At 47.2% G+C, this 16,027-nt stretch overlaps 1 protein-coding gene across 1 annotated transcript in view; it reads left to right on the top strand.

The window, feature by feature from the left end:
- The window catches only part of DISP3 (dispatched RND transporter family member 3), a 35,507-nt gene that overhangs the window by 7,086 nt on the left and 12,394 nt on the right, over positions 1-16,027 (top strand). The window contains exons 3-11 of the mRNA XM_061601311.1: positions 1,420-1,556; positions 1,827-1,961; positions 2,698-2,858; positions 4,622-4,761; positions 5,284-5,429; positions 10,408-10,569; positions 12,064-12,225; positions 14,087-14,212; positions 15,121-15,257. Of these exons, the coding sequence (XP_061457295.1) occupies positions 1,420-1,556; positions 1,827-1,961; positions 2,698-2,858; positions 4,622-4,761; positions 5,284-5,429; positions 10,408-10,569; positions 12,064-12,225; positions 14,087-14,212; positions 15,121-15,257 (1,306 nt within the window). The remainder of the gene's footprint in view (positions 1-1,419; positions 1,557-1,826; positions 1,962-2,697; positions 2,859-4,621; positions 4,762-5,283; positions 5,430-10,407; positions 10,570-12,063; positions 12,226-14,086; positions 14,213-15,120; positions 15,258-16,027) is intronic.

Here is a 16,027-nt window from a genome sequence, read left to right as displayed (position 1 = left end):
GTCCATTAGGGCAAGTGGGGCTCTGCTCCATCAACCTCAATGTGCCCTCATCTAGCCCCCACCTGATTCAAAAGTGCAGGGCCCCTTCAGAATACTCATAGCCCATTCCCTCTCACAGCCACAGTCTTCTCAGTGGCTGACTCACCTTTTTTCACTCTGATTGGCTCCAATCAACAAGAAAAGGCAAGGAAGCAAGTTAGAGGACTCTTCTGAGTGGCTAACACACTCCCCTTTCGTGCTGATTGGCTCATAGGATGCTGGAGACAGGGATCTTGCTGAGACCTAGCTCTCAAAAAAGGAAGCAGTCTAAGACCCCCCCTGAGACCCTGGATGACTACACCCTGCCTGCAACCTGTCTGGGGAATGGCGTTGCCTGTCAGCTTTCCCCTCTGTAACCTCAGTGGTGCCTTTATAGAACTCCACAGGGAAGAGGCTGGGGGCAAAACTAGAATTCGCTGGTTCTGCCTGTCATTGGTTCTGGCTTTTCCTCCTGTTGGGCTCCCTCCCTTCTGCCCCACCAGACCCACCGGCTTCTAGAATATCCCAGTGCTGCTTTTTCTGGCTATGTGTTTTGCACAAGTACAACAGTGGCCTGCTCCTGAAACAACTGCCCCAGCCTGCTTTGTGAAGCTATCATCCGGATTTCTTTACTCATTGCAGATCGGTTTCCCCACTGCTAGAGTCTGACACCAGACCTAGATGTGATACTGAACAACACAGGGGTTGCAACCGGAAATGCCGGTTCCATGGTGCTCTCTCCCTCGCCTTCCTCCCGTTAGTCATGAACACACATGTTGGTGTGACAATGTGTAATTCCCCCCCCGCAGTCACATTTCTTGGCAGCTGCAGGAGGTGGAGAAATGTGTTATGTGATTGACACGGCCCATTTCTAGAATTATAGGCATAACAGAGAAGAACCTATAAAGCCTTATACGGTGTGGGACCGCGATACCTGTTGGAATGCCTCTCCCGATATGAACCGGCCCGTACACTACGTTCTACTACGAAGGCCCTCCTCCAGGTTCCAACTCATAGAGAGGCCCGGAGGGTGGTGACAAGATCTAGGGCCTTCTCAGTGGTGGCCCCCGAACTATGGAACAGTCTCCCCGAGGAAGTGCGCTTGGCGCCGACACTGCTTTCTTTTCGGCGTCAAGTTAAAACCTTCCTTTTCTCTGAAGCATTTTAATTTAATGTTAATTTAATTTTAAAATTTTGCTGTAATTGATTTTAGACTGTCTTTATGTTTTATTGTATCATATTGTGATTTATTGTATTTTCTATATTCACCGCCCAGGGAGCTATTGCTAGTCGGGCGGTATATAAGTTTAACAAATAAATAAATAATAAATAAGACCTAGGGCTGGCAATTTAAAAAACAAAACAAAATTATATAGCGTTTCCTCCTGTGTTTCTCTCTAGCAAAGTTCAAGTGCTTTACGGTGGGACGGATTTGTTTGACTACGAAGTGAGGAAGACCTTCAACAATGACATGCTGCTGGCTTTTATTAGCAGTAGTTGCATCGCAGTCTTGGTCTACATCCTTGCTTCTTGCTCGGGTAAGCTCTGCTAGAAGCAACGCACGCTTCTGTGCTCCCCAATGAATCTGCCTCTTTGTGGACCAGCAGCCTGCGAGACAGGAACGCTTGGCCAGCCATTGTAACCTGCATAGTTTCTCATCATCTGAGATGCACAAGGCTCTCCGCCTGTCTGTCTGTTTCCCACAACCTGTGAGATCTGCGTAGTCGAGCAATGGGCATGCATGTGTGGGTCTGGCTTTCGGTGTGTTCCCTCTGAAAGGTCATTTGCCACCCCCTCTCCTCTTCCAGTGTTCCTCTCATTCTTTGGGATTGCTAGCATTGGACTCAGCTGCCTCGTGGCTCTCTTTCTCTACCATGTGGTGTTTGGGATCCAGTACCTAGGAATCTTGAATGGAGTGGCTGCTTTTGTCATTGTGGGGATTGGTAAGTTGCCTTCACCTGCCCAGATACTGTAGCCCAGTGGTGGAGCATGTGGATTTTGCCTGCGAAACATCCCAAGTTCAGTCCCTGGCAGCATCTCCAGCTAGGGCTGGGATGTCCCCTGCTTGAAACCATGCTGCCAATCAGTGCAGACAGTACCAAGCTAGAAAAGCCAATCAGTATAAGGTAGATTCCAATGTTCTCATGTCATAAGGGCCTCAGCTCAGTGGTAGACTAGCTTGTCTTGCATGCATAAGGTCCCAGCTTCAGTCCCCAGTGACATCTCCAGGTAAGGCTGCAGTATTGCATCCCATTCATTGCAGTGTTGCAAATGCAGGGGGCAGGCGCAGGGGCGTACCATTTGAGGACTGAAAGCGACAACAATAGCAAGTAGGGAGGTGGCAGGCTCTCCAACACTGGAGGCCTTCAAGAGGCAGCTGGACAGCCACCAGCCTGGGATGCTTTAAGTTGGATTCCTGCATTGAGCAGTGGGTTGGACTTGATGGCCTTACAGACTCCTTCCAACTCTGCTATTCTGTGATTCTATGAAATACAGATTGTATTCACTGGACTGATTTCCATTCCAGACATGGAACAAATAAGCAAACAACGGCTATTCCCAATCCTGTTTCCATGTCCGTCTGAATTCTCCAACATTTCCATAGCCTCAGCCAAAAACCACATGCCGGCTAATTCGGCGCGTTCCCCAATTCCTCCCTCCCTCTCTGTGTAATCTTAGGTGTGGACGATGTCTTTGTCTTCATAAACACCTACCGGCAGGCCACCCACTTGAAAGATCTCCACCTGCGAATGGTCCACACCATCCAGACAGCCGGCAAGGCCACCTTCTTCACCTCCTTGACCACGGCTGCAGCGTACGCCGCCAACATTTTCTCACAGGTGAGCATGCAAACTCTCTGCCTCTCTTGCTAAAGGCAGGCAAAATCCACTTGTAAGTTTTTAAGATGTCCCAGGATAGTGGGATGTATCTAACGCTAGGCCTACTTAGAGCAGAGCCATTGGCATTAATAGACACGACTAAGTAGGATTCATTCATGCCAGTGGGTTTTACCTTGAGTAGGACTTAGTTGCATGAAACCCAGAATCCCTGAACTGCCCTGTTGGATCAGGACCATCTTAGTCCAGTGTTGTGTTCGCAATGGTGACCAGCCAGACGCATTTATTCATCATCATCATCGCTGTTTACTTGTATGCCACTGTTCCATAACAATTTTTGCAGAAGGCTGCTCACAACAGGAACAGGAAAAAAAGTTACACAATTCACTGTATGAAATAAATGCAGATGGTCAACAAGTTAACAAAAACGACTTAAAAAACATACAATAAATTAATACATCCTTATAATTCCTAATTAAATGCAACGATAAAATACAGAAGCGTAATCCCAGTAACAGCAAAACAAAAAACTGACCAGCAGAAAACTTTATTGTTTTATTTATTACCACATTTTTGCAAGTGGGACCTGCAGCAAAACGTTGCAGCATTGGATGGCTTTATGAGAATTCATGGAGGATAAGGCTATCGATGGCTACTAGCCACAATGGCTATGCTCCGCCTCCATGGTTGCTGGAAACTGCAGGAAAGGAGAGCGCTGTTGCCCTCAGGACCTGCTTGCGGGCTTCCCATAATGGGCATCTGGTTGGCCACTGAGAGAAAAGGATGCTGGACTAGATGGGCCATTGACCTAATCCAGCAGGGCTCCTCTTATGTTCTTGAGTGCTTCTGTTTAGGGTGCCAGCCAGCCTGCCTTGCCATCTTCTAGGACACTCCATCCCATTCCACCACCACCCCAGTTTTCTGCTTCTACCCCTTCACAGTTGCACAATATTCTGTGGAGCATCCATTAGGTGCTTTTGGTGGGGGGAGTTCCCTCTTCATTTTTTAAATTTTCCTAAAGATTTTTTGAACTTCTATAACTTCAGGTTCTTTTGAGCATGCTAGTATCTCCTTCCTGATTCTCCATGACCCCGTTTGGAGTATAAGCTTGTCGGCACTCACACCCTGAGCTTGCTGTTAACAGTAGTTTGTGAGCTGCTTTGGCTGGGGGGGGGGGTTGCCATATGAGGCCAGAAAGTGGCATTCCAAAATCTCCATGCCGACCTTCACAAGTCCTGGTGTGGCTCTCTCTGTTGCCTCATTCCCAGGAGACCTTGACACAGTCCCTCAAATTCTCACCTGCTTTTTCCTAGGGGTGGGTGAATCTGTCAGTTTCAGTTTATCTCATTTTTTTCCCAGTGCTAAAATCAGTTCTCCACAAGTACTCATCAGTCTGCAAATTCTTTTTTTAAAAAAGTCTTTGTGAAAACCCTTCACCGTTTTACTGTGAATTTCTCCAGTTACACATTTTTATAGAGTTTTGCCCTAATGTACACATTTTTACGAAGCAGTTCTCCCAAGCATAATTCACTCTTGCGTGTTATTGTCACTGATATGTATATTTATATGTCCAGTTTACCCTAATATATGCTCTCTCTCTCTCCTCTCTCTCTCTCTCTCTCATACACATCATTCGAAGCAGTGCGAATTTTGAAGGATGGCTGTGTTTCAGTTCTCATGTTGTTTCAGAAAGTGCAAAATTAATTTAAATTGCCTTTAAACGCAAACCGCATTGAACGTCTCCCCCTTCCCTAATCTTTCTGCAGATCCCAGCTGTCCATGACTTTGGCCTCTTCATGTCTCTGATCATTACTTGCTGCTGGGTGGCCGTCCTCTTCATTATGCCCGCGGCACTTGGGGTTTGGTCTCTCTACCTGTCCCCCCTGGAAAACGCGTGCCAGGCCAGGTGAGGCTTTATCGATGGAGCTTTATTTGGAAATGTTTGGGGGCAGGTGGTGGTGTAGCCTAATGGCTAAAGAGACATAGCAACAAAACAGATCCCGTTTTGATTTTCACTCAGTGGCCTAAGGAAGCCACACTCATAAAACACAAGTATAAAAAATACATCAATGAAAGCAATACCACTTACAAAAATTAAACTAAATAACATTATTAATGTTCTTTTGAGCTGGAGTCCAGCAACATCTAGAGGGCACCACTGCTTCCCATCCGTGTGGTAAGGCTTCCAAGATGATATATGAAAAGTACATTGTGTGAGTTTCGGTGTGCCTCCCCCTCTCTCAACTCCTCCCCCCCTCGGTGAATTAGCAGTGGAAATTGCGTACGCCTGGAGCACACCTGATGCCTGCGTCTCCTGACATGGTCGATCTGCCCTTGGCTCTTGCCGAGGAAAATGAGCCGCAGATGTTTTGTGGGGGCAAAGAGCTTTGAGATGCTTAGTTGGCACCCGTCCTCCCCTCTTCCACAGCTGCAGCCAAAAATGCATGAAGGCAAACGCATTGCACATTTCGGACGGGCTCTTCGTCTCCTCGGAGGCTGCAAGCGGACCAGGCCCAGGAAGCCTTCCTTACCTAGACGATGACATACCTCTGCTCAGCGTGGAAGACGAACCTGGTAGGTGGTCGCTGGAAACTAGAGCTGAGCTAACTAGGAGTGGGGGAGAAGGTTTGATCTGATTTTTATTTTAATGGGAAATGGCATAATCCACGCTTCTCAACCCAATACACAAACTGAAACACAATGGGTTGTATCCAACATTAGTCCTACTCAAAGGAGACCCATTGCATTGAGTCTTATAGGCCCTTCCAACTCTATGATTTTATGAAGTTAATGGACATGGCTAACTGAGGTTCATGAATTTCAGTGGGTCTACTCTGAGTAGGGGAAGGGCCATAATTCAGTGGCAGAGCACGTGCTTTGCATGCAGAACGTCCCAGGTTCAATCTCTCAGAAGGGCTGGGAGAGACTCCTGCCTGAAACCTTGGAAAGCTGCTGCCAGTCAGTGTAGACAATACTGAGGTAATGGACCAAGGGTCTGATGCAGTATGAGGCAGCTTCCTATGTTTCTACCTTAGTTGAATCTCATGATTTCAAGTTTTTAATTATGTATTTGAAACTGTTGTAACCTGACCTGGGACTTCCGGGTGACCTCAGGTAATAAAATAGTAGTGGTAGTAAGAAATAAATTCGTTGTTACGTGCCTTCAAGTCGATTTTTCCTTATGGTGACCCTATGAATCGGTGACCTCCAAGAGCATCTGTCATGAACCACCCTGTTCAGATCTTGTAAGTGCAGCTCTGTGGCTTCCTTTGTTCTTCCCCAGTAGCTCGTTGAGTGCCTTCTGACCTGGGGGGTCTCATCTTCCAGCTCTATCTCATGTTGCATTTTGGATCCTCTGTTGATAGGGTTTTCGTGGAAAAAGGTATTCAGAGGTGGTTTACCATTTCCTTCCTCTGAGTCTGGATGCATCTTAGTCTGGTGTCTCAGCTTTGACCATTCCGCCGTGGGTGCCCCTGCTAGGAGTCTAGCCTCTTGGTCGAGACGCCTGACGGCATTGCTCTCAGCTTCTTCGACACTCTCAAACCCCCTCACCACATTAAGGTGTGCATCCTGGAGGGGGAAGAAAGAAATACATCCCAGTTATCCTTCAAAATGTGCACTTCTCAGAATTTTGTAATGCAATTCTCCCAGCTTGTACACCAGCATATATTGGTGCATATATTGTTGGAGAGAAGGTGCATAAAATGCATATATTCGTGAAAATGTGCATAATAATAATAATAATAATTTTTTATTTGTGAGTCGCCTATCTGGCCGAATTAACGGCCACTCTAGGCGATGTACATGTACATGATAAAATACAATGAAAACCAATGAAAACCACCAACAATAATTAATATACCAATATTAAAAGCAACCCACCCCAGAGATCCCGTAGGCCTGCCTGAACAGCCAGGTCTTCAAGGCCCGGCGGAAACCTATCAGGGAAGGGGCATGGCGAAGGTCAAAAGGAAGGGAATTCCAGAGGGTGGGGGCCACAATCGAAAATGTCCGCTCTATGGTCCGCACCAGCCTCGCTATCTTAACTGGTGGGACCGAGAGAAGGCCTTGTGTGGCTGATCTCGTCAGGCGGCATAATTGGTGATGCTGGAGGAGAACTGCATACAAGAATGTGTGTATTAGGAGAAATGGCACTAAAATGCTGAGGAATGAGGAGTTGATTTTTTTTAAAAATTGCAGGCAGATACAGAAATGTGGAGAACTGAACGTACCGCTGCCAAGATGAGAAAATGAGAAAAGCCAAAACTGAGAGACTCACCCATCCCTGCTCTGAATGCCACTTGCTGGGAATCGCAAGCGGCGAGAGAGCTCTCGCACTCAGGTCCTGCTTGAGGGCTTCCCATTGAGGCACCTGGTCGGCTGCTGTGAGAACAGGACGCTGGACTAGATGGGCCACTGGCCTGATCCGGCTCCAGGGCTCTCCTGCATGTTCCATCCCATAAGGGTTCACTATAAATGTGTCTACTGGCGAGTAAGTTTGTAAGCAAGCACTGTGCAGCAACTCCTCTCTTAAAACGGGCCCCGTGGTGCATTGTGGAATTCACCCCCACGAGAAGTTGTGATGGCCGCCAGCTTGGGCAGCTTTAAAAGAGAACCAAACAAATTCACGGAGGAGAAGGCTATCGACGGCTACTAGGCATCGACAACTATGTTCTACTTCTGTCTCTGGGATATGCCTCTGTTGCTAAGTGTCACACGTGGGGAAGAGAACTGTTGCACCCAGGTCTTGCCTGAGGGCTTCCTAGAGGCATCAAGTTGGCCCGTGTGAGGACAGCGTCCCCTTTGGCCAGATGCAACAAGGCTCTTCTTATATCCTGGAGAAGAGAAGATTGAGGGGAGATATGGTAGCACTCTTCAAGTACATGAAAGGTTGTCACATAGAGGAGGGCCGGGATCACTTCTCGATCATCCCAGAGTGCAGGACACGGGGCTCAAGTTGCAGGAAGCCAGATTTCGACTGGACATCAGGAAAAACTTCCTCACTGTTAGAGCCATACGACAATGGAACCAATTACCTAGAGAGGTAGTGGGCTCTCTGACACTGGAGGCATTCAAGAGGCAGCTGGACAGCCATCTGTCGGGAATGCTTTGATTTGGATCCCTGCACTGAGCAGGGGGTTGGACTTGATGGCCTTATAGGCCCCTTCCAACTCTACTATTCTATGAAATAAATTCAAATTAACATATCTAACAAGTGACCTGGAGGGCAATAAACAGAAAGACCATCTGGTCTTCCCTCTGCTGATTCCCCCTATAAAGTGTTTCACTTTATAGTGTATCACAAAGAAGGCCCTCTGTCTCACTTGGTGGTGGCACTTGGGAGAAGGTGGCACTTGATTTCACTGTCAGCTTAATCCACTAGGTTATGGTGCTTGTATTAATTTCATTGACTTCAAAGGGACTGGGGACTCCATAAAATAAGAAGGGCCCTGCTGGATCAGACCAGAGGTCTGTCACTGCAAAAACCTGTTCCAGCAATGAACATCCTGATGCCTCTGTGAAGCACACAAGTTTTACCGGATTATGAATCCCAGCCACCCAACACCATTATTTTGGGAAATGTTCTGCCAACCACAGAGGTGCTATAGGTAGAGAGCCTGAGTCAAGGAATGAAAGGGGAAACCCTACACTAAGTGAGACCGCCTACCTAAGAGGCAGCTGGACAGCCGTCTGTCGGGAATGCTTGGATTTGGATTGAGTAGGGGGTTGGACCTGATGGCCTTATAGGCCCCTTCCGACTCTACTATTCTATGATTCTATATCCTTATCCCTCCCACTCCATCCTCTTGATGGCCTTGGAGCCAACCTGATGTGACAGCTTCCTGATTGGAAGCATTTGCCTAGATTGGGAAACTCAGGTGAAGAGTTTTGTTGGGGTTTTTTTTTTCTTTGCCTTGTCGGAGGCTGTTCCTTGCGGAACATTTTGCACATCCCTCCCCTTTGCAATCCAGGGTCAGGTGCCTCTCAGCAAACAGCCTGAGGCGCTTAGAGCTCCTGCCTCAGGAGCGTAACCTCGTTGATATGCCATCCCTGCACTGTATGGTAATTTATGGAAATGGCTTCTTTGCAGCGTCCCTGGAATGATACAAGACAGGAGGGCAATTTCCTCTGGGAACCCCCTCAGGTCAACAGGGCAGGGAAGGTAGCTCTGTGTAGGCTTGCTTGTGCTTGTAATAGTGATGGAGGCAGGAAGGTAGTGCTTCACTCCAAAAGGCTAAATTGAAGGGAAGGTGTCCTTTTCAGGCTTTGGAGGAGACAAAGAAGCTTATCAAGAGGCAGATGCTAAGCTGAAAGGTAGCTGTCCTTTCATGATTTGGAGGGGGTGCAGAGAGTCAAACAGGACTATCAAAAGGCAACTTTTACATTTGGGGTCATTGGGGAAAGGGTTGAAAATAAATGCCGACATTACAATGCCCCTCCTGCAAATCTGTGGTGCGGCCACACTTGGAATATTGCATATAGTTCTGGTTGCCACCTGTCGATGCTGGATCCCACAGAGAAAGAGGCAAGGCAAGGCAAGGCAAGGCAAGGCAAGGCAAGGCAAGGCAAAGGTTGCTGACCCAAGGATAGCTCCAAGTAAGCAACATGCTCTAACAAAGGTTGGGAATAGACTGAGGCCTTGAAAGCTGCTGTCTCCAGATTACTTCCTCCAGTCTCCTGTTTAGAACTTTAGAGCCTTAAAGGACCAACCTTCTGGCTTGAAGATGGGCACTCCTCCTCCATTCCATAGCCTCCTTCCTGGCACGCACCCTGCAAACCTGGACTGGTGATGTGCAGTGGGAGGCGAATGGTTCTTCAGGTTCAGGGAAAGGTGCTCGTGAGGGTCAAGGCTCTGGCCCTATAGGCCCTGCTGATCTCTGAGGCTCCTCTGGGGGTTCCTGCCCAACAGGTGAAATGGTCTCCTGATTGTCAGCAGACAACTCTGAGCCTTGAACCTGACCCAACTTTCTATCTGGTGCCCCCACAGCCTCTGGCTCTGTGTCCATATCACTGCTAGGTTCAGGAGTCATGATGCCGCCGCTCATAAAAGGATAACTTTGGACACATCATGAGAAGACCTGATTCACTAGAAAAGACAATAATGCTGGGGAAAACAGAAGGGGGTAGAAAAAGAGGAAGGCCAAACAAGAGATGATTGATTCCATAAAGGAAGCCATAGACCTGAACTTACAAGATCTGAACAGGGTGGTTCATGACAGATGCTCTTGGAGGTCACTGATTCATAGGGTCACCATAAGTCATAATCAACTTGAAGGCACATAACCACCACAAGAGGTGGGAAAGGTTCTATAAAAGGGCAACCAAAATGACCGAGGGACTGAAGCAACTCCCCTTATAGGGAGAGGTTACCTCTGATTTGGAAACAAAGGTAAGTAAGGTGCATAAGATTCTGCATGGTGTGGAGAAAGTGGAGATAAGTTTTTCTCCCTCCCTCACCTAATGAAGGTGAACATTGAAAGATTCAGGACAGACAAAAGGAAGGAAGGAAGCCTGCCCTCAGCCTTGGTTGTCTTTTCTCTTTCTCTGCTAGTGACTCTGGAAATGGGGGATGTTCCCTTGGTTTCAGTGCTGCCCGAGAACCTTCAGCAACCCACAAAGAAGAGCAACCAGGGACAGCTAATCGCTCACCTGCAAGAGCTTCTCCAGTGTTGGGCTCTGTGGTCGGCAGTGAAGAGCAAATGGGTGATTGTTGGTAAGCGCTATTCATTGTGTTTTGTCTTTATGGAGATTTAATCTGATTATTGTTGTTGTCGTCATCATTATTGGGTTGTATCCAATGCTAGTCCTACACAGAGTACACACATTGAAATTAATGGCTATGACGAACTTAGGTTTGTTAATTTCAGTGGGTCTACTCTCTGTAAAACTTACTTGGATACAACCTAGAATAATAATTATTAAAGTTCTTGTGATGATTGTTATTAAATTGTTGCGTACAGTCTTCACAGCAGTTTAGAAAGTATAAAAACCAGCCATTAAAATACAAGCATCCATCATCAAAATACACAATATGAAAATGCCATTGAAAAATTATTAAATTCCTATCAAACATTGGGCCGTTATTATTGTTGTCGTTATACCACTTAATGCCAAAGCAGCCTCCTTTGTCAAAGTATACAAAATGTAAAAACCCTTTACACGGCCATTAAAATATAAGCCTCCATAATTAAAATACGCAATGAAATGATCCCATTAAGACACAGCAGTTAAAACAGGAGACCTGAGTCTGCTTTTCAGCCCTGAATTCCTCCCGCCCCTGAGTAGTTTATATGATTCTCAGAAACAGAAATCTCTTAATTCCTCAAAGCTAGAACAGCATCGGGATTGGGGAACTGCCGTCCCAAGGAGCGAATGTGGCCCTCCAAGCTTCTGTACTTGGCCCTCGGTGCTCTCCCCAGCTCGCCCTTGTCCCCAGGCCACACCCGCTTTCCCAAGACTACACACCTACCTTGAGTCATTTTGCCTGGCTGGAACGTATCCTTGAACTGTGATAATGTCTCTTGCTTTTCTGGAAGGAGGATGGAGGCTCATGTGTGTGTGTCTGTGAGAGAGAGAGAGAGAGAGAGAGAGAGAGAGAGAGAGAGAGTTAGTTTTGCATGGCTGGAACTTTACCTTCTGTACAAAGGTGAGAGTCACAGCTGTTTTTCTGCCCGCTCTTGCATCTGGCCCTGCCCACCACTGTTATGCAGCCCCCAGAAGCCTCCCCTGGGCAGGAATGTGGCCCTCGGCCTGTAAATGGTTCCCCTCCCATGTGTTAAAATGATTTACTCAAGTCGCAGTTGTTCTAGACAGCTTATACCTTGCCTCTGTATATCCCGCTGTGTGTGCAATATTGTAACAGTGTGGTGTAGTGGTTAGAGTGTCGTACTGGGGCCTGGGACACCAGGGTTCAAATCCTTGCTTGGCCATGAAGCTCACTGGGTGAGCTTGGGACAGTCACCATCTCTCAGCCTAGCTGACCCCACAGGGTTGTTATGAGGATAAAATGAGGAGGAGGAGAACCATGTGTGAATGTTTGTAGGCCACCTTGAGCTCCTTGGAGGAAAGGTGGGATATAAATGTCATAGCAGTAACGACAGCAGCAACAATACCAGCAGCGACAACACTTTCCTATTTAGAAGATCTCAACACGGTCTGTGTATAATCCCAAACCCATCTTTGAACCTCACCCTATTTCTTCTTCCAGGGCTGTTTCTCTCCGTTCTCCTTCTGTCTGTCTTCTTCGCCAGCCGCCTCCGCCCGGCCAGCCGGGCTCCCCTCCTGTTCAGGCCCGACACCAACATCCAGGTGCTGCTGGATCTCAAGTACAACCTGAGCGCTGAGGGGATCTCCTGCGTCACCTGCTCAGGTGAGTCGGACCTGCCTACTGGAATGCCCAACGTGAAACAGCTGTGGCAGGAGATTGCTGGCTGGCAGAGTTGTACATGAGGATCCTGAGCCAGGTCTAGGTGGTTCAGTATCAGTGCAAAATAGTTGATGGGGAATTTTGTAGTTCGTTGGACTGGGGGTCCTTGAGTAAAACCAAAGAACACAGGCTTGCAGCAAAAAGGTAGGCCTTTATTGGATGACAAGCATATGCTTGGTCAGTTTCCCTCTTAGTGAGTAGAGAACTGCCCCATGGCACTGGTTACCTGGGGTTTTTATACATTTCAGGACAAAGACTTTAGCATCTACAAATCAGGAGGTTTAACACATCAGTGTGCTCAAGTATAAGGTCCTTCCTGCGTTCCTGTGTCTTAAGGGAAGGACCATAGCTCAATGGTACAGCATCTCAGGTTCAATCCTACGACATCTCCAGGTAGGGCTGGGAATGTCCTCCTGCCTGAAACCCCAGAGAGCTGCTGTCCGTCAGTGCAGAGATCACAGAGCTAGATGGACCAATGGCCTGACTTGGTATAAGGCACCTTCCCATGTTCCTTGTGTTAGCGCACATCGCTTTGCATTAGAGGAATGAAATAGTTTATCTTATGCTAGGTCGGACTGTGCATCAAGCTCAGTATTGGCTGTTCAGGATCCTGGGCAGAGAAGAGTCTTTTCTGTCAGCTGCAACGTACCGTAACTTTCTTACATAGGGTAGTTTCTACACACACTTACACACCCCTCTCTGGAGGCCTTGTTGGTTTTATTTCTTATTTTCTTTAACAAAATGTATATACCACTTGATTGTAGAAAACTTCTAAGTGGTTCACAACAACAACAACAAACATTATCAATAAAAAAGTTAAAAGCAAGTAATCAAAAACATTTTAAAAACCTTGAACATAGCAAGAGATCCAAAAGATTAAAATACATCAATTGTTGGAAGTGGGGCAAGGGCAACTCCTGTTTGAGTTCTTTTGTGTGTATTCCAGAAGGGAGATAGAGTTCGGGTCCTCCAGCTGGCTAGGCTTGCCTGCCTTGACCTCTTCTCTACCTAACTTCCTTCCGTTGTAAACTGATACGCTCAGGGAAGCTGACCTGCCCCTCCTTCCCTTGTCGTCTTCTTTGACTGTCCAAGGAGAGAGGAGACATCTTTGTGTCTCTCCTGAGCCATCTGGACATTGCACTTCCAACTTAGTTAGAACTTGGTATGCCTTTCCCATCTGCTATGTATTTCTATAAATAAAGTAGCTTTTCTTATTTTACTAAGTCTTAAGTCTCAGTGATCTAAATGCAGGGTAAAAGCCTGCTGCTTAGGTAAACACACACACTGGCACGCACGCAGCTCAGACCACTGAATTACTCTGCATATTTCCATAACATCAATATCTATGGGTCTGGGCAGGCTCAGCTAAACAAAAATGTTTTAAGCAGCTACCGAAAAGAGCACAGTGAAGGCGCCGGCCTGATGTCAACAGGCAGAGAGTTCCAACGGGTAGATGCTGCCATGCTAAGAGATCGATTTCTTACAAGTGCAGAACGAGTATTATGTGGCAGCTGTAACAGGCCAGTTCCGCAGGCTGAAAGGGTCGAATGGGCACAGATGTGGTAAGGCAATCCTCCACGCTGAAGGATGCATTCCATCCAGACATGAACATTCGGGGTGAGGGGTGTGGCTTGGGGGGGAAAAAAGCCAAACCATCCGAAGCATTTGTTCCTAAAACAATTTCCCAATAGAGGGTCCTCTGTGGCACGGCTGCTTCCTCGTTTACAAGCGAGGACAGCCCAGTTTGGTTGTATGTCTGTTGATGCTGGATACCCTTTTGTCCCTGACTAACCTTGTGTGACAGGCTTGTTTCAGGAAAAACCCCGCAATCTGCAGAATAACATCCGCACCTCACTGGAGAAGAAAAAAAGGGGATCGGGTCTGGCGTGGGGCAGTCGAGGGAGTGCTGTGAGCGATGCAGCTGTGCAGGGTGAGTTTATGAATGTGCCCACCTCTGTCTATTCATACGTCCATGCCTCCTTGCCCTAATAGAATACCCTTATAGGAGTTCTATGGTGGAGTGCACCTTTCTGTTATCTGTTAGTCCCTAGGCTGGCTAAGCAATGAAGCGCTACAGAGCAATGTTCAATAAAAGTCTAATAGCTGGGTTGTTTCATTACTTACTTAAAGCCTTTTAAACCCTGCTCTTCATCCTCAAAGGCTCCCAGAGCAGCTTACATAAGATCAACAAAATCAGACAACCCAAAAGCCATGACACAAGAGGAAGAAGGGAGGCGGAGGGAAAATAAGCAAACACAGGCAGCAGTTCTGAAAGTTGCACAGTTCCTATGCCAGATTGTTCTTGGATCGAGAAATGTAGTGGTGTTTTCATACCTCTGGTTGGGATTGATGGGGGTTGTAGTCCAGAACATTTGGAAAACAACAGGTTGGCGACGGCTGGTTTAAGTATTACCAGCCATCAGAAGACCTCACTGGTTTGGGTCTGGAAGGAGGCAAGCCCAGAACAACTACTCATGCAGAGATGTGACAGACAGGCTCTTCCTCTCACAACGTCTCTGCAAGGAGAGTGATTTGAATCATTCAATCACCTTCAACATGGAGAAGCAACAGAATCACCACTCTTCCTTCCTCCTCCTCCTCCTTCCTCCCCCACTGGCAGAGTGTGATTAGAAGCTGTGACTCATACAGAGAGACCGAAGGCATCCTCCTCAAAATAACCTGCTTCTCACGGCATCCTATCAGTTGTCTCATGGTACATGGAATGACTGACATTGAGGGCGATGCCCAATTGGTGGGTGGATTGTGTCCTTGTTCTGGCATGGCAGGATCCTTTGCTACTAGAGGGGCTGCCTCAGGCTGACTGTACATGTTCTCTAGACCCCCAGGGGACAGTCTACATCTTCAAATCCAAAGGCAAAGGCAGGCCAGTGATCTACAGGTTCTCTCTCAATGCCACTGTCCCAGCGCCATGGCAAATGGTGTCCGCGGGAGATGGGGAAGTCCCCTCTTTTCCGGTAAGTTTTTCCAGGATCCGTCAATGCTCATGTGGCTAAAAGGCAGTGCCACACAATGCTGTCATTACCACAGCCCCTGTTTTTCTTTCTCCAAAGACCTATCTGAGTGCTGTTTCAAAATATGCGACCTGGGATAGGTGTGCTATCCAACTTCCATGCATAAGCCCAGAACTCAGAATTCTGAGACTTAGACCACATTCATGCTCTACATTTATTCCACTTTAAACAGGCATGCCTTTCCCCCAAAGGATCCTGGGGAGTGTAGTTTGTGAAGGGTGCTGTGTGTTCTTAGGAGACCTCTGTTCCCTTCATAAAGCTATGATTCCCAGAGTTCCCTGGGAAGAGGGACTGACAGTTAAACCACTCTGGATGGGAACACACACAGCAGCCTTCACAAACTACACTTCCCAGGATTCTTTGGGGGAAACCACGACAGTTTAAAGTGGAAGACCAGGGGAATAAATGTATAGTGTGAATGTAGCCTTACAAGCAGAGCCTGCAATGCAGTGTCACAGTGTGGAGTGCTCACTGTTCAAGCTTCCAGCCACTCCGTTCCCTTTCCCCTTCCTCCAGATTTTTCATACATCTTGTCCCCTGCCCCACAACAGTAAGCCATTATCTAATTTATATATATATATATCGTGGTGCCGTTTTTGCTAAATAATGAATGACACTCACAGCCTGAACATCGGAAATGGAAGGATCCTGAGATGTATAGGCTAGCTTACAACAGTAAGCCATTATCTAATTTATATATATATATATCGTGG

Source organism: Rhineura floridana, chromosome 18 (genome assembly GCF_030035675.1).
Source record: "Rhineura floridana isolate rRhiFlo1 chromosome 18, rRhiFlo1.hap2, whole genome shotgun sequence".
Classification (NCBI taxonomy): Eukaryota; Metazoa; Chordata; class Lepidosauria; order Squamata; family Rhineuridae; genus Rhineura; species Rhineura floridana.
This window is presented reverse-complemented; position numbering and strand designations above follow the sequence as displayed.